The sequence below is a fragment of the Amyelois transitella genome, chromosome 12, assembly GCF_032362555.1.
Source record: "Amyelois transitella isolate CPQ chromosome 12, ilAmyTran1.1, whole genome shotgun sequence".
Taxonomy (NCBI): domain Eukaryota; kingdom Metazoa; phylum Arthropoda; class Insecta; order Lepidoptera; family Pyralidae; genus Amyelois; species Amyelois transitella.
The window spans coordinates 9,804,147-9,825,348 of NC_083515.1; the positions used below are offsets into that span (position 1 = coordinate 9,804,147).

The following is a 21,202-nucleotide window of genomic DNA, read 5'->3' on the forward strand; positions in this document are numbered from 1 at the left end:
CGGTTGGATAAATAGTAATCCAACCATAGTTCAATAAATAACGTTTCTCAAATAAGTTCTTCGAAAAAGCGTAAAAGTCAGTGAACCAAGAGTGACGCTATCCGGAACTATGATACGTTACATCCGTCATTTCATCAGTATTTTCGTATTAAAACTTATCAAAAATAATGTGTAAAATTACATTTTAAATGACGTCTTTCTCTTGAGGGGAAAGCAAAAAAAGTCGTGAAAGGTGTAGACTTATGAACTTGGGATTCTTCGTTTAGGCAATGGGCTAGCAACTTGTCACTATTTGTTTTTTATTTTATTTTTTATTTTATTTTATTAAAGAAACCAACAGCGTATACATTAAATAATTATACAGTATTAATCTTATGCTATTATAAGGCCAATGACAGGTTTCTCTTACTATTACTGTAATAAAGTCAATAGTTACTGATGAATAAAGTACTTATCGCTTAATCAAGACGCAAGTATGTTTTAAGTCTCTAATTTTAGGTGTGAATAAAAAAGTTAAATTTAACCGAATTAGAATGGCAATGGCAATCTGTGGAATGAGTGGTTTGAAGTGCTTAGATTAACAAATACTCATAAAAATTTAATGGAGTGGAATCGAGTAGATAATCCATATATACTTATATTATAAAGAGATATTAAAAATAAAAAAAATAAAAATACAGGTATACATATATGTATGCTATATGTTATACATATATGTACACACACATAATTTTAACATATTTATAATGATACTGTCACTTAATTGCCTCCAATATTTGTTTTTTAAATTTAGCTCTGGTACCTGCAAAGGGGTCGATATCATGAAATGTAGAATTATATGTTCTCACAATTCGCGCTGTAATCACAATTTTTTGCGTATTTAGTTTTAAACGCCGGAGAATGGAAAAGGGTGGTCAATGGGGTTCGGTAAAAAATGTTGGCAATCAAATCAGGACAATCCAGTCGACCGTTTACTATGTCATATAAAATACACATATCGGCAATAGTACGTCGTTGGGCTAGGGTAAGCAAACCATGCGCGCGGCAACTGTCTTCGTATGATTCGTAGGGTCTGCGGGCACGATAATTAAGATGATTAACAAATTTGTTTTTTGGATACGTTCTAATTGATTAATGTAAATATTATAGAAGGGAGACCAAATAGGACATGCATATTCAAGTATGCTTCTGACATACGCAAAATAAATAACTTTTATGGCAGATAATTGAGAGAACGAATTACAAATGCGCAAAACAAAACCGAGATTTCTAAAAGCTTTGTTCTTAATATGATTTATATGATCGCAGAGAATCATTTTATTATCAAAAATTACTCCCAAATCTCGAGCAAGTTTAGTTTTGTCTATAACTACTCCGTTGAAGCTATAATTGAATATGAAAGGTTTACTTTTACGGGTAAAGCTGATGCATTGACATTTCTTTACATTGACAGTAAGTTTATTGTCCATATAATACTTTAGAAGATTGTCAAGATCTCTCTGCATCGATTGACAATCCAAAATATTGGTTACTTTACAATAAATTTTCGTATCGTCTGCGTACATCAGATATTTTGAATGTTTAAAGCATTCCCCAATGTCGTACAAATAGGCGTTGTACAGTAATGGACCTAAATGTGAGCCCTGAGGGACACCTGAAACTACTGTAATGAAATCTGAACGGTATCCTCCGATCACTACTGCCTGCGAGCGGTTTGCCAAATAAGATTCCACCCATCTTAGTAGACTACCATGGATACCCAGGCGTTGTAACTTTTCCAACAAGATGACATGATCCACACGGTCAAAGGCTTTTTCCATGTCCGTGTAGATAACGTCAACCTGCCCTCCGCCGTCCATGTTAGTCAACATAAAATTAGTAAAGCAAGCCAAGTTGGTGACCGTCGATCTTTTTTTTAAAAATCCATGCTGATTATTTGGCAACGATTGTGAAATAGTATTGTATAAAGAATTATAGACGATGCGCTCGAGCATCTTCGCCAGTGGATTGAGAATAGATATTCCTCTATAATTTTCTATTTTAGACTTAGAGCCTTTTTTATATTTGAATCACAATTTTATCATTAAGCTGAACGTGGCCTATCAGCGTTTCATGACTAGTGGCTCTGATTACCCCGCAAGGGAAATAGATGTGATTTTATGAATGAATGGGAATGCAAAAAGACTACACGATTCCTGCATGCCTTCTTCATCCACATTCATTACCCCCTTCTTGCAAACTCGTCGGTTTCGGGTAGGTACTCTTGACTTGACTTTTTGCAAAGGGGATTCTATTTGTTCAAGTAAAAGTTGTTTTATTTTAAGTCATATCAACCTATTTCTATATCAATATCTTTTTATTTAGAGGTTTTAACAAAAAAATTAAACTTTAAGTAACTCTGGCTTTATCCAACTCTATCAATATATTTTCTTTCAGCACATCCAAATGATACTTATCATTTCCAAATTTGGTCATTACATACTAGCATATATTCGACCCTTAATACAAGACTAAATCTGTTTCCGATATCCGATAAAAATGAGTTGTAAATCGTTACCAATAAAACGATATCCTCTTAAATTGTTATAGTTATGGGTTTGTAAAGTGACCAACAGTCCTACGAAATATTTAAGGGTAGGTCACACTGCCAACGAGCGAGCGAGACCGACGAACATAAGCTTACCTCTTTTTCATATTATTTGCTTTACACAGCCGACTAAAAGGTACTTCAGCCATGAGTCAACGTCGTCTACCAGGATCCCCCAAGGGAATTTGTGTGCTTGAGTACTGTTTAGTAACTTTTATTATACCTAATAATCAAGTAACATAGCAATAATAACTAAATAATGATACGTCGGCCTTGAACTCTGTAGAGATAACACCAAATATAAAGCAGAGGATATCAGCTGATCGTGGTGTTTAACAAAAATATCTCTTTTCGCAACAAAAACTATCTACTTTAAAATCGGTGTAAAAATAAGTCATCAATATAAACTCAGTCTCTGAAAATATACTTTGAATAAACATTTATAACTAATTCGCTCATGAGCTACTATCCATGCTGAGGTCAAAGATATAACCCACTCGTTTAGGTACTAGTTCTCTCGCTTCGCTCACTCGCTCCCTTCGATAGCTCTTTTGCGGTGTGATCGCTTCGCTCATGTATAACTTACTCGCTCACTCGCTGGAAATGTGGCTTGCCCTTAACTACGAGTTACATCTGACCCTAATAAAAAAAATCGTATATTACTTACAATATAATCAAAACCTTAGGGATAGTAGTAAAAAGGACGATTTTATATTTACTGTGAAAACTCTATGGTCATATGGTATTTATAGAGTTCGTTACTAGGAATAAGGAAATATACTTTTTGGGACACCCTTTTATTTTACTCCAGGGCTTTAATACGAATCTACATTTTTCTTTTTCATTACATTTACCACTCCATCGTATGGTTGTCGTAAAAGGCGACTTAGGAGTAGACTTATATACTTGGAATTCCTCTTTTAGACGATGGGCTAGCAACCTGTCACTATTTGAATCTCAATTATATCATTAAGCCAAACAGCAGAGCGTGGCCTTTTAGTCTTTTGATGACTGTTGGCTCTGTCTACCCCGCAAGAGATAAGAAGTGATAAAATGTTATGTTACATTTTCCTTTTCTTGTTGCGTCCGTCGTAACTATGCTCGATTCATTACGGGAAGGTTCCCCTGCAAAGATTGCGGAAGTCAGATGGGTCGCTTCGTGTAAAAACCTGACTCACCCAATCCTGATTCCATAATCAAGGGCATACCCCGTGCTCCTCTTCAGAGTCGTCAGGATGCAACCGGGACTTAAAGCCAAGAGCAAGAAGAAGAATCAAGGCGTCATTATCACTGTCCTTCCACGAAAACTAATTTTTCCCAGAAACAAATAAGACACGTTGATAACAATTTATTTTCTCTCCGACGTTTTTCTTTGTCAATGCAAAGACGAAGTAATTACAAAACATTTAGCGTTTAAACGCAATATCACGTATATGAGGCCCTGGGGCTTCCACGTACAGATTGTGAACTTGAAGTACCGAGCAAATTGCACTCTCAATGTCAAGAAAATATTCATTTGTTACAATTAATTTAGTGTCAGAGGAAGGTTTAGTAATGATCTCTAACAACAAATTAAATCTTCAAACTTGTTACTAGTTTTCATTAAAAAAAAAAAGTTAATTTAAAAAATGGGCGATAAATTGGCCAAATTAATGTAATTTTAGTTATTAATTACTATTTTATGTAACGCCTAGGCGAACATACTTTGATCGGACCAGGGTCGTCTTGTTGAAAGGTCAGGTCAAGAGTGCGACAACATATTTTTACCCGTCTGGAAAGAAAAAAAAACACAATTTCAGAACGGATTTTAAATACACATATTGCCGTGTTCTTAACACTTGAAAATAATGACCTGCCCCGTACCCCGTGCCCCCGAAAAACTATCGCTGTTTCGCTTTTTATTGTAACATGAAACGGGATAGCGATAGTATTTCGCACGACAATCCGGCGTCATGCTACGTAGGCAGCGTCTTACTCGCGGATGTCGTAAAGACGACAAAGAGAAATAAGCAATTTCAGCTGAGTTTCTAAAGGTACTTACATCCAACAACATCATACAAAATCATACGACATCATATAACGTCATACAACATCATAAAACATCATACAACATTATACATCATCATACAACATCATACAACATCATGTATGATGTTGTAACATCATACAACGTTATACAACATCTCCCTTAAATTTTATATGTTGCAGAATTCAATCCCCCAGGACGTGGAGCCCCGTCGAGCTCACACCACCATAGCCTTGTACCGGGGCAACATCGTGGCCATCAAACGGCTGAGGAAGAAGAGCATTGATGTTACCAGAGCTATCAAGAAGGAACTGAAACAGGTGAGCCTGTCTATATTCAAATTAAATCCCGCATATATATAGGGGGTTTTGTTATTTGGAACTTGCTATTACCCGCGACTTCGTTCGTTGTAAAACATACATACATATATATAATCGCGTCTATATCCTTTGCGGGGTAGACAGAGCTAACAGTCTTGAAAAGACTGATAGGCCACGTTCAGCTGTTTGCTTAAAACCCGCACGGCCAAGTAAAATTCTCTTTTCAGTTTCTTATGTGGTCTAGGCGTTTATTTGGTTAAATCCAGGTGTGTGGGCTATGCATACTATTTGAAGTTATTTGATTTATTTAATCAGTCAGCAATTTTTATAGATTATATATATTTTAATTGTGAACAAAGCTTACATTATATTTATATTGATTGAAAGATGAGTCAGTCAGACACCTTTTATCGCAAGTTTTCTTTACAAATAAATCACTTACTCACCATAAAAGCGTCTTTCTAAAAGAAAAAGTAGAAAGAGATGGTAGAAGGACCGAAAGCTTTGTACATACATACATACAATCACGCCTTTTTACCGGAAGGGTAGGCAAAGACTACATCTTTCTACTTGTCACGATCTCTGCATACATCTTTCGCGTCATCGACATTCGTAACTCACTTCAAAAATAATAAATTATAATTTCTCTTATTCGTTCTGTGACAACTTTAAAAGTAAATAAAAGTAATAAATGGAGTACTTAGGTATATGTAATATGCTACGTTTGTTATACTTATAAAAAAATTCCACTTCAATAAACGTGCTCAATTTAATTTTCCGTACTATTAAATTTTTAGTCCCGCTGCATATTTCTTCAAATGGAAAGGAATCGAGATCTTGGAGTTTTCAATGTCACTGAAAAAAAAAGTATTAACTCGGTCTTGAACTCTTGACTCCTTGAAAAACTAGTTGAAAACTAATTCTAGAGAAAAATATCAACTTTGACTTTGAAATTCAACTGGGGTCAGAGTTCAAAGTAAAGAGTGAAGTGGGCATCGCATTCTAACAGTCTTTATTGGTCTTAGTTCTTTTAAAATAGTTATAAAAGATTTCATTGCATAAACGATTTGTTAGTTGATTCTACTAATTAAGTACATACATATGTAAGTCACATTTAAAATATTTTCAAATATTTAATGAACTAATACTAAATTGGGTTGGAACTTAGAAATAATTAAAAAAAAATAAAAATGTACTGTAAAATAATGATGCGAAGAAAAAACTGTATTATTGCACTGTCTTTTACAACATTTGGTAAAGACAAAAGAAATTAATTGTAATAATCTTAAACTAAGCAATCATTGAACAATAGCGAAAAACATAAATGATCTTTTTCCACAAACATTCCTTTATAAAAAAAAATATCTTTTTATAACTGGCCAGCAACACACTAAAGCAGTGAACAAAGAGGTTGAAATTCATAGAAGATTCCTTGGAGTGTCTTTGAGAATACCTATGTTGTTAAATTACTACATATATCACTTTCCCATATGAGTAGGCAGAGAATATGGTTTTCTCATGGTACAGTCTCTACGTGGTTCTACAGATCTTGTCTTCTGCTTCCTTACATTCAATATTTATAATTATTTTCATATACGCGACGATTAATAAGACATCCGCCATTTGGTCCTTAAAAGTTAGAATTTGAGGTCAGCACTGTGCTTAAAAGTAGGTTTAACATTCAATTCTGCCTTTAAATATTGACTATAAGAAAATAACAGTAACAGATGAATAATAAATTATTGTTGAATATTCTTCCTTTCTTTTGTTCGATACAAGTCAGAGTACCTTTACAATCATGATCTACTCAGTTTTTGCAATTATATGCTCTCGAACTGCGTATTTTACACACTGTTTCAAAGCAATTTGCATTTATACAAAGTAAATACACACTCACGAAGTGGCAGCGTCGCGTGTAAACTGATAACAAAGTTTTATTGCCTGACCCAGACCGTGGATTTACGGATGACCGCAACTGGATTTTCATTTTAACGCGCAATAGATGTTATGTTGAAATATTAAGGGTGAATTGCACCATATGTTATACTAGAAGCATCCCGCGACTTCGCCCGCATGAAAACCCTATCAAACCCGCGGGAAATCTGGGATAAAAAGCGTATGTGTTATTCTGGGTCTCCAGCTACCCCATACCAAATTTCATCTTAATCGGTTCAGTATTTTTGCGTGAAAGAGTAACATACATCCATACTGACAAACAAACTTTCGCATTTATAATATTAGTAAGATGTCTGGCCCGAGCTTGACGTAATGGCCGTTTGTATGCTTGTGCATTTTGACGGCTTCTGTGGTGCAGCGGTAGTACGCTTGTCTGTGAGACCGGAGGTCCCGAGTTCGAATCCGGGCTAGGGCATGATGTAGACCGAACTTTCTCTGATTGGTCTGGGTCTTGGATGTTTATCTATATAAGTATTTATTATAAAATATTGTATCGTTGAGTTAGTATCTCGTAACACAAGTGTAGTGTTGATATAATTTATACAGTATGTAGGTATTTTATTTTGTCTTTATTTATTTGACAAAATATTCGTACGGAAATAATGAGATTTACAGTCATTCATGTTTTTTAATGTAGACAATGTGCATTCGTCCACGATTTAGATTTAAGAGATCTATATTTGTAAATTGACGTTCGGTGAAAATAGAGCAGTGTAGTTTGTTCCGCCGCTTCACATGTGCGCATTGGAAGCAATAGTAGTTATAATTAGATTTAAATGATGTGACGTCAAAAAGTGATACCTTGTATCCAATTTTGAAAATAAATTTATACTATTCTATTCCATTTTGGAGCGTCGTGCGTCGTCGTCGGCGCAACGTGTAAAAGCGTCTGTGGACGGCCTGATAAAGTGTCCGAACGAAAAAGCGTGCCGTGTGGTTCCCGGCACCAATGAAAAAAGAATAGGACCACTCCATCTCTTTCCCATGGATGTCGTAAAAGGCGACTAAGGGATAGGCTTACAAAATTGGGATTCTTTTTTTAGGCGATGGGCTAGCAACCTGTCACTATTTGAATCTCAATTCTATCATAAAGCCAAATAGCTGAACGTGGCCATTCAGTCTTTTCAAGACTGTTGGCTCTGTCTACCCCGCAAGGGATATAGACGTGACAATATGTATGTATTATGTATTTCAAGCTTTAAGCATAGGATGGCACAAGTTTCAAATCTAACATAAATCTAATTCGTAATCTACACATTATTTTGATTACGAATAGGTTCTCTTATGGTGAGGGAAAACATCGCGAGGTAACCTGCATGTGCCGTGTGGTTCCCGGCACCAAAACAAAAATGAATAGCACCACTCCATTTCTTTCCCATGGATGTCGTAAAAGGCGACTAAGGGATAGGCTCACAAACTTGGGATTCTTTTTTAGGCGATAGGCTAGCAACCTGTCGCTATTCGAATCTCAATTCTATCATTAAGTCAAATAGCTGAACGTGGCCATTCAGTCTTTTCCAGACTGTTGGCTCTGTCCACCCCGCAAGGGATATAGATGAGACCATATGTATGTATGTATGAAAGAAACTTATACGTTTCTAGACACAGCGGTTATTACTACGCGTTGTCAATCAGTCAGTCAATCAACTAGTAGAGTTTTAAACATAGAGAATAATATATACGGGACAAATATATACGGGACAAATTAGGTACACTGATTGAGTTAGCCTCGAAGTAAGTTCGAAACTTGTGTTACGAGATACTAACTCAACAATACTATATTTTATAATAAATACTTATATAGATGAACATCCAAGACCCAGGCCAATCAGAAAAAGTTCTTTTCTCATCATGCCCTGACCGGGATTCGAACCCGGGACCTCCGGTGTCACAGACAAGCGTACTACCGCTGAGCCACAGAGGACGTCAATACTTGAATACCTCCTTTCTACAGATTCGTGAGCTCCGTCATGAAAACTTGACAGCGTTCGTGGGAGTGTGTATAGAGAGCGGGTCAACTTGTATCGTGTCCGCTTACTGTTCCCGAGGGTCCCTGGCGAGGGTCCTAGCGGACAGGGACCTCCACCTGGACGACATGTTTGTAGCTAGCCTTGTAGCTGACCTGTTGAGAGGTAAGTTACTTGTCGGAGTGGGAAGACCTAGACGAACGTATCTTGATCAAATTAAGGACGTCCTGGTAAAGTGTCTGGTCAAAAGTACCCGAAACCGCCGAGCTTGCATGAAGGGAGTTATGAATGTGGATGAAGTATGCAGAGATCGCGGCAAGTGGAAAGAGCTAGTCTCTGCCTACCCCTCCGGGAAAGAGGCGTGATTTTATGTATGTATGTAAGTTACTCTTAAAAAAACCTGATAAAAGTGGGTCAACTTGTATCGTGTCTTCCCCGTGGAGAATGGGCAGGTCATGGATTCCTGAAGAGGGAAAGAAACTGACGATCTTGCATAAAGAGAGTTTTTAATGTGCATCTTTTCCTTCCTGGCTTTAGCCCTGGTTGCTTGCTCGCCGCTCTGGAGAGGAGCCCGGGGTGTGCCTTTGACCTTGGATCCTGGATAGGGTGAGTCAGGTATTTACACGAAGCGACTCCCATCTCCTCCTCAGAGTTGTGTATGTGCATGAAGCGAAAGAAGTATGCAAGGACAGTGGTAAAAATAGTCTCTGTCTGCAATGTAAAATGTGTCTAAAGCTGGTCCACATGTATAATGTCCGCTTACGGTTCCCGTGGGTCATATCAAATGTGCTAACTATGCTACCTGGATGACATGTTCGGTTCGTGGCGAGTCTGATAGCAGACTTGTTGACAGGTAAGTAATCTTGTTCCTCCTGGCGTTAGTTCAGGTTACAACTTCACTTCTCTGGAGAGGAACTTGGAATGTGCCTTACGAGTCAGATCCTGGATAGGGTGAGTCAGGTTTTTACACTAAGCGACTCCCATCTGTCAATGTTTGCCCTCGCCGTAGGAGCATCGGTTAGCACTCAAACTAATGTATATAATTCAAATAAAATGTAATGGTACCCGCGTCGTTAGTGTCGGCCACTTTAACCGCTCGACCACCAACGCTCTCGAGTGATGAGTAATCGAACATAACAGTCTTTACTTCATCTTTCCTATTTTTCTAAGTATATCTGTTGTGTCGACATCACTAACGTCACACACTATCTGTCAATCACAGCGTAGAACGTGACGCGCTCAGCCAATTGCAGAAAAGAATCTAAATCGCGCAAGCAAAGATTTCACGGATTGGAGCATACATATAACAACCGATTCAACATCGTCTGTCACGCGGGTCCTGAGGCATCACACCTAGCCTGGCGGAAGATATTCCCTTAAGCCATAATCATCGCCCGATTATTCCCATTTTGTTCCCAGGTCTCACATACCTTCACGAGTCAGCCCTCATCTCCCACGGGAACCTGACATCCAGCAACTGCCTGGTCGACAGTCGCTGGGTGCTCCAAATAACTGATTATGGACTCCACTACCTGAAGAGTAAGTGTTATAATAATTTAAAAACTAACAGCAAAAGATACATACATATAATCACGTCTATATCCCTTGCGGGGTAAGCAGAGCCAACAGTCTTGAAAATACTTAAAGGCCGCTAGCGACAGGTTGCTTGCCTATCGCCTACAAGAAGAATTGCAAGTTTAATTAGCCTATCCATTCGTCGCATTTTACGACAAACAATAGAGAGATAAGGACTATTATTTTTTAGTAACGGGAACCACTCGGCAAAATCACTTGTTAATTTTAACAAGAAAGTTAAGTACAGTGTCAAATTAGCATTGTGGCGAAATCTATACGCCATAAGTCACAAAAATAAAAAATAGAATCACGCGACGCTATCAGTCATAAACAGCGAAAAACCTAAATCGCGCAAGCAAAGATTTCACAGATTGGAGCTATATATACAACCTCCGATACAACATCGTCGAAGCCGCGGTTCCCCAGGCATAACACCTAGCCTAGCGGAAGATCTTTCCTTTAGTGCCGAATCATTGCTCCCGCTACAGTATAATAAATATGGAACAATTCATATCAAAAGCTACGTAATGAAATACGCATGACAATAGGTACACAATATGTACAATTAGTCAACTGTGCCCTTCATGGGAACAACCAGATTAGTGTCGAATGAAACGTAGCTTTTAGATCTATTTCCGTATTTATAAATGTTGAAACAAATGTAGGTAACAGTCACTATAGTATGGCTATATAGGAAAATATCAGTTACTAGCTGTCCCGGTAAACGTTGTTTTGCCATTTTTAAGTAATTTCTAATTTAAAAAAAGTGTTAAGGGTGGACAACCCTTATCACTAAGGGGTATGAAAAATAGATGTTGACCGATTCTCCGACCTATTCAATATGCTCACAAAATTTCATGAGAATCGGGCAAGCCGTTTCGGAGGAGTACGAGAACGAACATTGTGACACGAGAATTTCATTATATAAGATGATGATACGTTTAAGGGATAAAGTCTGACTTTTCGCTGTTTTTAACCAATTCAATTTAATAAATTGTATTTTAAATAACGTCAACATACAGTTTACTTAACTAATACAAAGTAGAGAGAATAATGTCGTGTGGAACCAATAGAAAAAAGAATAGGACCACTCCATCTCTATATAATACTAGATATAGGCCACGTTCAGCTGTTTGGCTTAATGATAAAATTGGGATTCGAATAGTGTGAGGTTGCTCTGTCTACCCCTACAAGATAAAGACGTTACTATATGTATCCATATACCTATGAAAACAGATGATATGAAAAGACAGAGAGCTTATAAAATTGCGAACCTTTTTTTGGGCGATGGGCTAGCGACCTGTCACTATTTGGATCTCGATTCCATCATTGGGCCGAGCGGCTCAACGTGGCCATTCTTTTCGGGACTATTAGCTCTGTCTACCCCGTAAGGGATATAGACGTGACTATATGTATGTATGAAAACAGAAAATATATGCCGATGAACCCTGATCCCCGAGTTATTCGACCTGATATTATTTTAACATACAACATCGCATTACAATACAAAAACATGTCAATCACTTCTCGCATTATTGGATTTTTTCAATGGCGCGAACGTTATTTCCTAGACACCTTGGCTTTCAATTTCTCACTTCCGCATCCGCCGGCCTATTTCATGAAATAACATTCCTTCTAGGACTCTGACCCCGACATATATACATATATAATGTACGCCTCTTTCCTGGACGGATCAAGAGTACCCGAAACCGCCGAACTTGCATGAAGAGAGAATGTAGATGAAGCGACGGAAGTTTGCAGAGATCGTGGCAAGTGGAGAGGTGTAGTCTCTGTCTACACCTTCGTGAAAAAGGCGTGATTTTATGTATGTATGTATATTTTTGGACGGGTAGGCAGAGACCACATCTGTCCACTTTTCACGATCCCTGCATACTACTTTCGCTTCATCCACATTCGTAACTCTCTCCATGCAAGGGCGTCGTATTAAGATTCTCTTGACCTGACCTTTTGCCAGAACGTCTACGATTTGATCAAGGTACGTTCATTTAGGCCTTCTCACTCCAACAGTCCCATTTTAACATATGAAATGGCTTGAAAAAATTATTTTAATATGTACTTTTGATAACAGGTCACGGCAAAAAAGGCTAATAAACTTGAGATTCTTCTTGTAAGCGATGGGCTAGCAACCTGTCACTATTTGAATCACAATTACATCGTTAAACCATACAGCTGCACGTGGCCTTTCAGTATTTTCAAGACTCTGTCTTCCCCGCAAGGGATAAAGACGTGACTATATGTTTATAATATGTGTGTCTCGTAAAAGCTGTTACACGTCAGAATACCTTACCTAATTCCGGAAATATATGTAGAACCGATGATTTATGTCACTTGGGAAATGCTGAGTTACAATAAGCATATAAATCACTGTCTAGACGATTATGGATTTAGTATTGCTAATAACGTGATTTACGATACTGCGCATTTGACAAATATAAAATTATTGGAAATGTTATAAATGATGCTGTGTGGTTCCCGGCACCATTTCAAAAAAAAGAATAGGATCACTCCATCTCTTTCCCATGGATGTCGTAAAAGGCGAATAAAGGATAGGCTCACAAACTTGGGATTCTTTTTTAGGCGATGGATTAGCAACCTGTCACTATTTGAATCTCAATTCTATCATTAAGCCAAATAGCTGAACGTGGCCATTCAGTCTTTTCAAGACTGTTGGCTCTGTCTACCCCGCAAGGGATATAGACGTGACCATATGTATGTATGTTTGTTATAAATGATGTGGCAGTGCCGTGTGGTTTCCGACACTAATAATATATATACAGCAGTTGGCCACGTTCAGCTGGCATTGTGTTATTTTTTTAATTTAACAATTGTTTATTGTTTTAGTATTGTATGCATAGTGTAAGATCACCTCATCTGTTCCTTTGTGTATCAGAGGAGGCGACTAAAGGAAGGCAATTTATTAGGCACAAAAACTGAGCTTTAATTAAGTAAACTATAATTAAAAATAGAGGACGCTCCACTTAACTTTACAGACAAGAGTTAGTTCTTAATGAAATCTTTATTTGCGTATGAAAAGGTAAAGTACATATTAAGGTAATACAGATTACATACATACCATCACGCCTGTTTCCCATTGGGGTAGGCAGAAACTATGGAATTCCACTTGCTACGATCCTACAATACAGATTACAGATCGTCGATAAAGAAAAATAAATATTTAATGAAAAAATAAATAAAAATAAACCGGTTTTGTTTATTTGTGTAACGATTCTCGATGTAAATAATAAATCTAAGAAGTGCAAAATAAAACTCGTCGATGTAAATAAGTAACGATAAGAGAATAAAATGTAGCATATCCGCCGTTTCACTCTCGTATAAATCCGGCATAAATCTTTCTTCAGAAATCATATACAGATATACTATACATGAAGGGCGTTAGTCGAGCGAAATACATAATCTCTTGTATAAACCAAAAAGAGGGTTTTGTTATTCGGAACTTGCTATTACTCGCGTTTTCGTTCGTTGTAAAACATATATACATACATATGGTCACGTCTGTGTCCCATGTGGGTTAGACAGAGCCAACAGTCTTGAAAAGACAGATCGGCCACGTTCAGCTATTTGGCTTAATGATACGAGTAGAATTGAGAGTCAAATAGTGACAAGTTGCTAGCCTTAATAAAGAATCCAAAGTTTGTCAGCCTATCCCTTAGTCGCCTTTTACGACATTCATGGGAAAGAGATGGATTGCTCCTATTTTTCTTTGTATTCGTGCCGGGAACCACACGGCAATCGTTCGTTCATTGTAAAAGTTCGCTGGAAACTGACCCCTTGCAATACCTCAGAGAGATAGGGGTAAAATTTTTTCGTATTTTTTAAGTTAGACCGAGCCTTACACCTCTACGGAAATTGCATTTTCTGGCTTCTATTGGTTTATATAGATCCCCATATCGATTTTTTGCCAATATTTTTCATGTACAGACATCAGTCAGTCCCTATTTTATTATATGTATAGATCCTGTGGTAATATCATTAATGCACGCTCGCAAAACGTGCATAAAAATTTCGTGCTTTACGGAGAATTCTTATGGTAACTTTTTAGAATATATGTCGCAGTCATCTGGTTGAATCTGCTATTTGGTTAAATTACTAGCTCGTTCATTCAATGCTAGTATTCAGTTGTGTGATTAAAAAGAAATACTCGTCAAGTTCTTGAATGTAACGTACAACATCTTGACTGAACGTCATTTAGCGCCGCAGTGGAAAAAAAATGAACTAAATTTGAATAACTGTTTAATGGGCTATTCTTTAATCCGCGAACTAGTTATATATTGAGAGACGCTTGTTCAACCAACGTTTATCCTAGACATACAAAACTCACGTCTCTTTCCTAGAGGGGTGGGTAGAGACTACATCTTTCTACTTGTCCCGATCCTTGCATACTTATTTCGCTTCATCCACATTCATAATTCTATTCATGCAGGCTTGTCGGTTTTGTGCACTCTTGGCCTGACATTTGGCCAGAACGTCCTTATTAATTAAATAACGTTATTCACGTCTTATACTAGACATCAATTGAATACCGTCATTCAATGAACGAGTTAGTCATTCAATCAAATAGCAGATTTAACTAGATGACTGCGACACATGTGGAAATTAAATTTTCTTCGCAACGTTCTCACGGTTGAAGGCTTTCGGGATGATGGATCAGCTAGGGTGTGTCTTTCGAAGCGAGATCTTATATACATTCATATGTATAATCCCGTCTTTATCCCTTACAGAGTTGACAGAGCTCACGATCTTAAAAAGATAAGACCACGTTAAGTTTGAAATTCAGATAGTGAACGGTTACTAGTCCGTCGCTTTAAAGAAGAATCCCAAGTGTACAAGTCTTTCCCTTAGTCGCTTTAAACGACATCCATGATAAAGATATGGTATATCTACACCGCAAGGGATATAGACGTAATTATATGTATGTCTAGCCACTCTTAAGTTGATCACAAAGTAACTCATCTCTTTAGTTTTAAACATTAATTTATAGTTTTTTTTTCTATTTGACAGGTGGTTGTATGGACTCAGACGACGCTCTTCGTATGGAAAGGCGCATGCTGTGGCGAGCCCCGGAATTCCTTCGTGACTCCAATGCCCCGGCCAGGGGGTCACAGAAAGGGGACGTGTACTCCTTTGGCATTTTGCTGTACGAGATCCTGGGGAGGAACGGCCCCTGGGGTGACACTAACTTGACTTATGCGGGTGAGTTAGGTTAAAAAAAAAAAGAAATAAATAACGTTTCCGTTTATTTTTATAAAACAGGGCTCAATACAATTTTACATGGGCTATACAATTTACTAATTACTTCCCATCAAAAAATTTTGTTTTCAAACAAACTTTGACCCCCTTTTTGACCTCATTAGGGGGTTAAATATTGAAAAATTCTTTTTTCAAAATTCAAAATTCAAAATTTTTTATTCATTATTATAGGATACTATTATATCGCTTAATAATTGTCGTATGGTTTAACAACTTGGTTGACGTCAAATAAATTACTTAAAAACTAAGTTTACTGCCGCTTCCAAGGCGTCAGTGCAGAAGAAGCGGTAACAAACTGCACTGCAGCATTTTCTTCAACAACGTCAACTTCACAATATTAATATTATTATATTCTTATCTGAACACTATGTGGTGGGAAGCTGGTGTCCAAATTTCAAGTTTGTAGCGTCTATGGTTTAGGCTGGGCGTTGATGAGTCATTCACCCTTGTTCCTTTATATTATAGATGATCAGTTATTTTTTTCTTTTCATTAATAACTATAATATGTAATGTATACCTAATCGCTGCAAAAATATAATAAGAAAATAAATAAGTACATATATTTAACTAGATCTTTTTCCATGGATGTCGTAAGAGGCGACTAAGGGAAAGGCTTACAAACTTGGGATTCTTTTTTAGGCGATGGGTTAGCAACCTGTCACTATTTGAATTGTATTTCTATCATTAAGAACGTGGCCATTCAGTATTTTCAAGACTGTTGGCTCTGTCTACCCCGCAAGGGATATAGACGTGACCATATGTATGTATGCATGTATGAATATATATCCCTACGAATCTACGAATGCACCAAGAGAGATTTCCGCTCGACGCTGTTGGAGTCGCGGCGCAACACTAGTTTCATACATTAGTATGGGAAGCATTAATTTGTGGTGAACAAAGATTTCAAAGGCCCACAATTATGTCGGATATAGCTAATTAATCAAATGTATGGAGCTACGGTTTAACTTAATCAAAACAATATGGAGTTTAATAGAAGACATTAAGCCGTGATTAATTGTTTTAACTGAGTTTACTTAACTAACTTCGTTTGCGTCATTCACTTCTGTCAGTTTACACGTGTCGCGTAGTTCCGCAGTACTTCGGAATACGACCACTCGAATATATATTTACTAGCTGTGCCCGCGACTTCGTCCGTGTGGAATAGTTATTTTGGGTGTCATTAAAGTCCTCAAGGATGAATAATTTTCCCCGTTTTTTTTTCACACTTTCCATAATTTCTTCGCTCGTAATAGTCGCAGCTTGATGTTATACAGCCTAAAGCCTTCCTCGATAAATGGTCTATTCAACACAAAAATAATTTTTCAATTCGAACCGGTAGTTCCTGAGATTAGCGCGTTCAAACAAACAAACAAACTCTTATTTGTTCGTTATTTGTTCCTTATATACATATTTATTATATTTACTAACCTAATAAAACCTAAACTAGTGCCGTGTGGTTCCCGGCACCAATACAAAAAAGAATAGGACCACTCCATCTCTTTCCCATGGATGTCGTATAAGGCGACTAAGGGATAGGTTTACAAACTTGGGATTCTTTATTTTAGGCTATAGGCTAGCAACCTGTCACTATTTGAATCTCAATTCCATCATAAAGCCAAACAGCTGAACGTGGCCTATCAGTCTTTTCAAGACTGTTGGCTCTGTCTGCCCCGCAAGGGATATAGACGTGCTTATATGTATGTATGTATACGTTGAATGAATTTCTTTAGAGATCATCGGCCGAGTACGTCAGCCTATTGGCGGTGTGCTGTTCCGCCCCCCTTTAGGTGGTCTGGTGGCGAGACCCTCAGTTCTGGCGGTCCTGAACGCCTGCTGGAGTGAACGACCTGAGGCGAGGCCGGATTTGAGACTAGTCAGGCTAAGACTGAAGGATATGCACGCGGGAATGTAAGTTGGAAGTTAATTTCAGTTGTATTTTGTATTGCATATGTGCCGTGTGGTTCCCGGCGTTAATAGGAAAAGAATAGGACTACACCATCTCTTTCCCGTGGATGTCGTAAAAGGCGATTAAGGGATAGGCTTATGAATTTGGGGGTTCTTTTTAGGCTACAGGCTAGCTACCTGTCACTATTAGAATCACAATTCTATCATTAAGCCAAACAGGTGAACGTGGCCTATAGTATTTTTAATATATAGTCTATTAAAGACTGTTGGCTCTGTCTACCCCGCAAGAGATATAGACGTGATTATATGTGTGTATGTAAAAAAATACGTTCGAATTATGAACCTCCTTTTTGTGTCGGATAAAGAGGAAATAGAATCTTCTTCCTTCTAGTTATAGTCCCGGTTGCATCTTCAACGCTCTGGAGAGAAGCCCGGGGTATGCCTTTGACCATGGATCCTGGATTGGGTGAGTCAGGTTTTTACACGAAGCGACTCCCGTCTGACCTCTGCAATTATTGCAACCTAACCTGTATTGAATCGAGAACGGTTGCATAGCCAGTTGCCTGAATGTGCAGGCTTCCTCACGACAATAAGTTCATAGGCAAAATATCCTTACTTTTATATTACTCTGTACGTCAAAAACGTTTTAACATTTATGAAATTTTATGTTATTTTTAAAATGCAAAGTTCAGAATTCCTTCTTGAGCAAACATCCAAGGTATTCTAATAATAAAAAGAGTGCTCTCTTTTTATTATTAGAATACCTTAATTAATTTAAATCTATTTTTAATGTCGTTTGTTTTGTAAGTTCATTTAAATATGATTACATACATACATACATACATACATACATACATAAAATCACGCCTTTTTCTCGGAGTGGTAGGCAGAGACTACATCATTCTACTTGCCACGATCTCTGCATACTTCCTTCGCTTCATCCACATTCATAAATCTCTTCATGCAAACACGGCGATTTCGGGAACTCTTGACCTGACCCTTAATTTATTTGTTTGTCTTCACAAATTGTTTATATTTTGTGCAATAAAGATAAAATAAAATTACACAAAAAGTTTTTCTTTTATGAAAAAGGATATAAATCGAAAGAAGTATGCAGGTATCTCGATAAGGCCTGAAGATGTAGTCGCTGCCTTTCCCTAAGGGAAAGAAGTGTAATTTTATTTATGTAAATTATTAATATTGTTATTTTTTATATATTCTATTTGTGAAAACAAGTGTCAGGAACCACACGGACTCCATCTCTTTCCCACGGATGTCGTAATAGGCGACTAAGGGATAGGCTTGTAAACTTGGGATTCTTCTTTTAGACGATGATCTAGCACCTGTCACTATTTGAATCTCAATTTTACCATTTAGCCAAATAGTTGAACGTGGCCCATCAGTCTTTCCAAGACTGTTGGCTCTGTCTGATATTACAAGATTATATGTTGGTATGTATGTACGTATTTTGTATATAGGAAGACGAACATATTCGACAACATGCTCGCCATGATGGAGAAGTATGCTTCGAACCTGGAAGCCCTGGTGACCGCCAGGACCGAGCAGCTGATGCAGGAGAAGAAGAGGACGGACAACCTTCTAAACCGAATGTTACCGAGGTATGTTACATCATAGAATTATTGTTATTAAGGTCTGATCGAACCAAACGTATCCAATCTTCTTTAGGTATTTATTATTACTATTTTGTCCGAGGCCGTGTGGTTCCCGGCACCAATACAAAAAAGAATAGGATCACTCCATCTCTTTCCCCGTGGATGTCGTAAAAGGCGATTAATCTAATAAAAAAAAGCCACTTCGTCTCGTTTCCATGGATATCGTAAAAGGCGACTAAGGGATAGGCTTACAAACTTGGGATTCTTCTTTTAGGCCATGGGCTAGCAACCTGACACTATTTAAATCTCAATTCTCACCATCAAGCCAGAAATCTGATCTGTGGCCTATCAGGTTTTTAAGACTGTTGATTCTGTCTTCCCCACAAGGGATATAGACGTGACCATATGTATGTATGTATGTATGAATTATTATTACGGTCTGATCAAACCAAACGTATCCAATCTTCATTAGGTATTTAGTTATTACTATTTTGTCCGAGGCCGTGTGGTTCCCGGCACCAATAACAAAAAAAGACTAGGAACACTCTATCTCGTTCCCATGGATGTCGTAAAAGGCGACTAAGGTATACCGATGCCGAATAGCTGAACGTGGCCTATCAGTCATTTTAAGACTGTTGGCTCTGTTTACCCCGCAAGGGATATAGATGTGACTATATGTATGTATGTTTGTAGAAAATAATTAAAATAAAACGGATCCACTAGGATATCAGATTTTGGGGATCAGATCGGAATAATTCGATTTCACTTAGAATAATTAACTACTATATTCAAACAATTTTATTCAAAATCGGTCCAGTATCTAAGCTGTAACGTTACAGACATACTTTCGCATTTTTGTCTACGACTAACTATTGCCCGCGACTTCTTCCATCTTAAATCTTTTATTAATATTGATTTATTTATTATATTATTCCAATGTCTAATCTATATTACTGCAAAGTTTAAAAAAAATGCATTCAGTACCTAGTTTTTGCAGGCAAGAGTAACAAACATACATCCAAAATCCTTACAAACTTTTGCATTTTTACTATTAGAAGGATAAAAAAGAATAAGAGTAGTGTATATAATATGCCTTCGTTGTGTAAAAGGGGTAATGACAAAATATTGAAGCTTTTCACTGTTTGATAAAGATTAATTTCTGAAAACATGCTAAAATCTTAATATCATTATTATTTGAAGCTAGAATTTAATTTTACTAGCAGGTATTAAATCTCTTGAATAAATAAAGTCTCACTAATATTATTATTAGTCGCAGTTATTTATCGAGAATTAAAATTTACTGAATATTAAGTTATATTAATTTGTGCCGTGTGGTTCCCGGCACGTTAATAGGTTCCATGTGGTTCCCGGCACGTTAATAGAATAGGACCACTCCATCTCTTTCCCATGGATGTCGTAAAAGATGACTAAGGGATAGGCTTACAAACTTGGGACTATTTTTTTGACCGTTGGGCTAGCAACTTGTAACTACTTGAATCTCAATTCTATCATTAAGTCAAATAGCTAAACGTGGCCGATCAGTCTTTTCAAGGCTGTTGGCTCTGTCTACCCCACAAGGGATAGGTATAGACGTGACCATATGTATTAATTTTCGTTTTGTAAGAAAACACAAACCTTCGCATTGGTCTGTTTCTAAGCTTTATTTTATTAAACCACTCAACGGATTTTGATGCAATTTATACTATCATTTAAACATGATAACCAAATTTTTGCACTAAATTAATTTATCAATCCTGCAATAGTATTATATCGACGAGCTTGTATGAAGTGAGTTATGCATGTGAATGAAGGGAAAGAAGTGTGGACGAATTGTAGCAAGTGTAAAAAAATGTAGTCTCTGTTTAAAAAAGGCGTGATTTATGTATGTATGTATCTATGTTACACGTTAATATAGATACATAACTCAGCAAAATTAAGTATCCTCCATAAAATTTCACTGCCAA

At 37.3% G+C, this 21,202-nt stretch overlaps 1 protein-coding gene across 1 annotated transcript in view; it reads left to right on the plus strand.

Annotated features, from left to right (window-relative positions):
* The window catches only part of LOC106142675 (guanylate cyclase 32E), a 131,255-nt gene that overhangs the window by 89,199 nt on the left and 20,854 nt on the right, over positions 1 to 21,202 (plus strand). The window contains exons 12-17 of the mRNA XM_060946919.1: positions 4,796 to 4,933; positions 8,844 to 9,021; positions 10,276 to 10,395; positions 15,472 to 15,663; positions 17,451 to 17,628; positions 19,104 to 19,244. Coding sequence (XP_060802902.1) covers positions 4,796 to 4,933; positions 8,844 to 9,021; positions 10,276 to 10,395; positions 15,472 to 15,663; positions 17,451 to 17,628; positions 19,104 to 19,244 — 947 coding nt within the window. The remainder of the gene's footprint in view (positions 1 to 4,795; positions 4,934 to 8,843; positions 9,022 to 10,275; positions 10,396 to 15,471; positions 15,664 to 17,450; positions 17,629 to 19,103; positions 19,245 to 21,202) is intronic.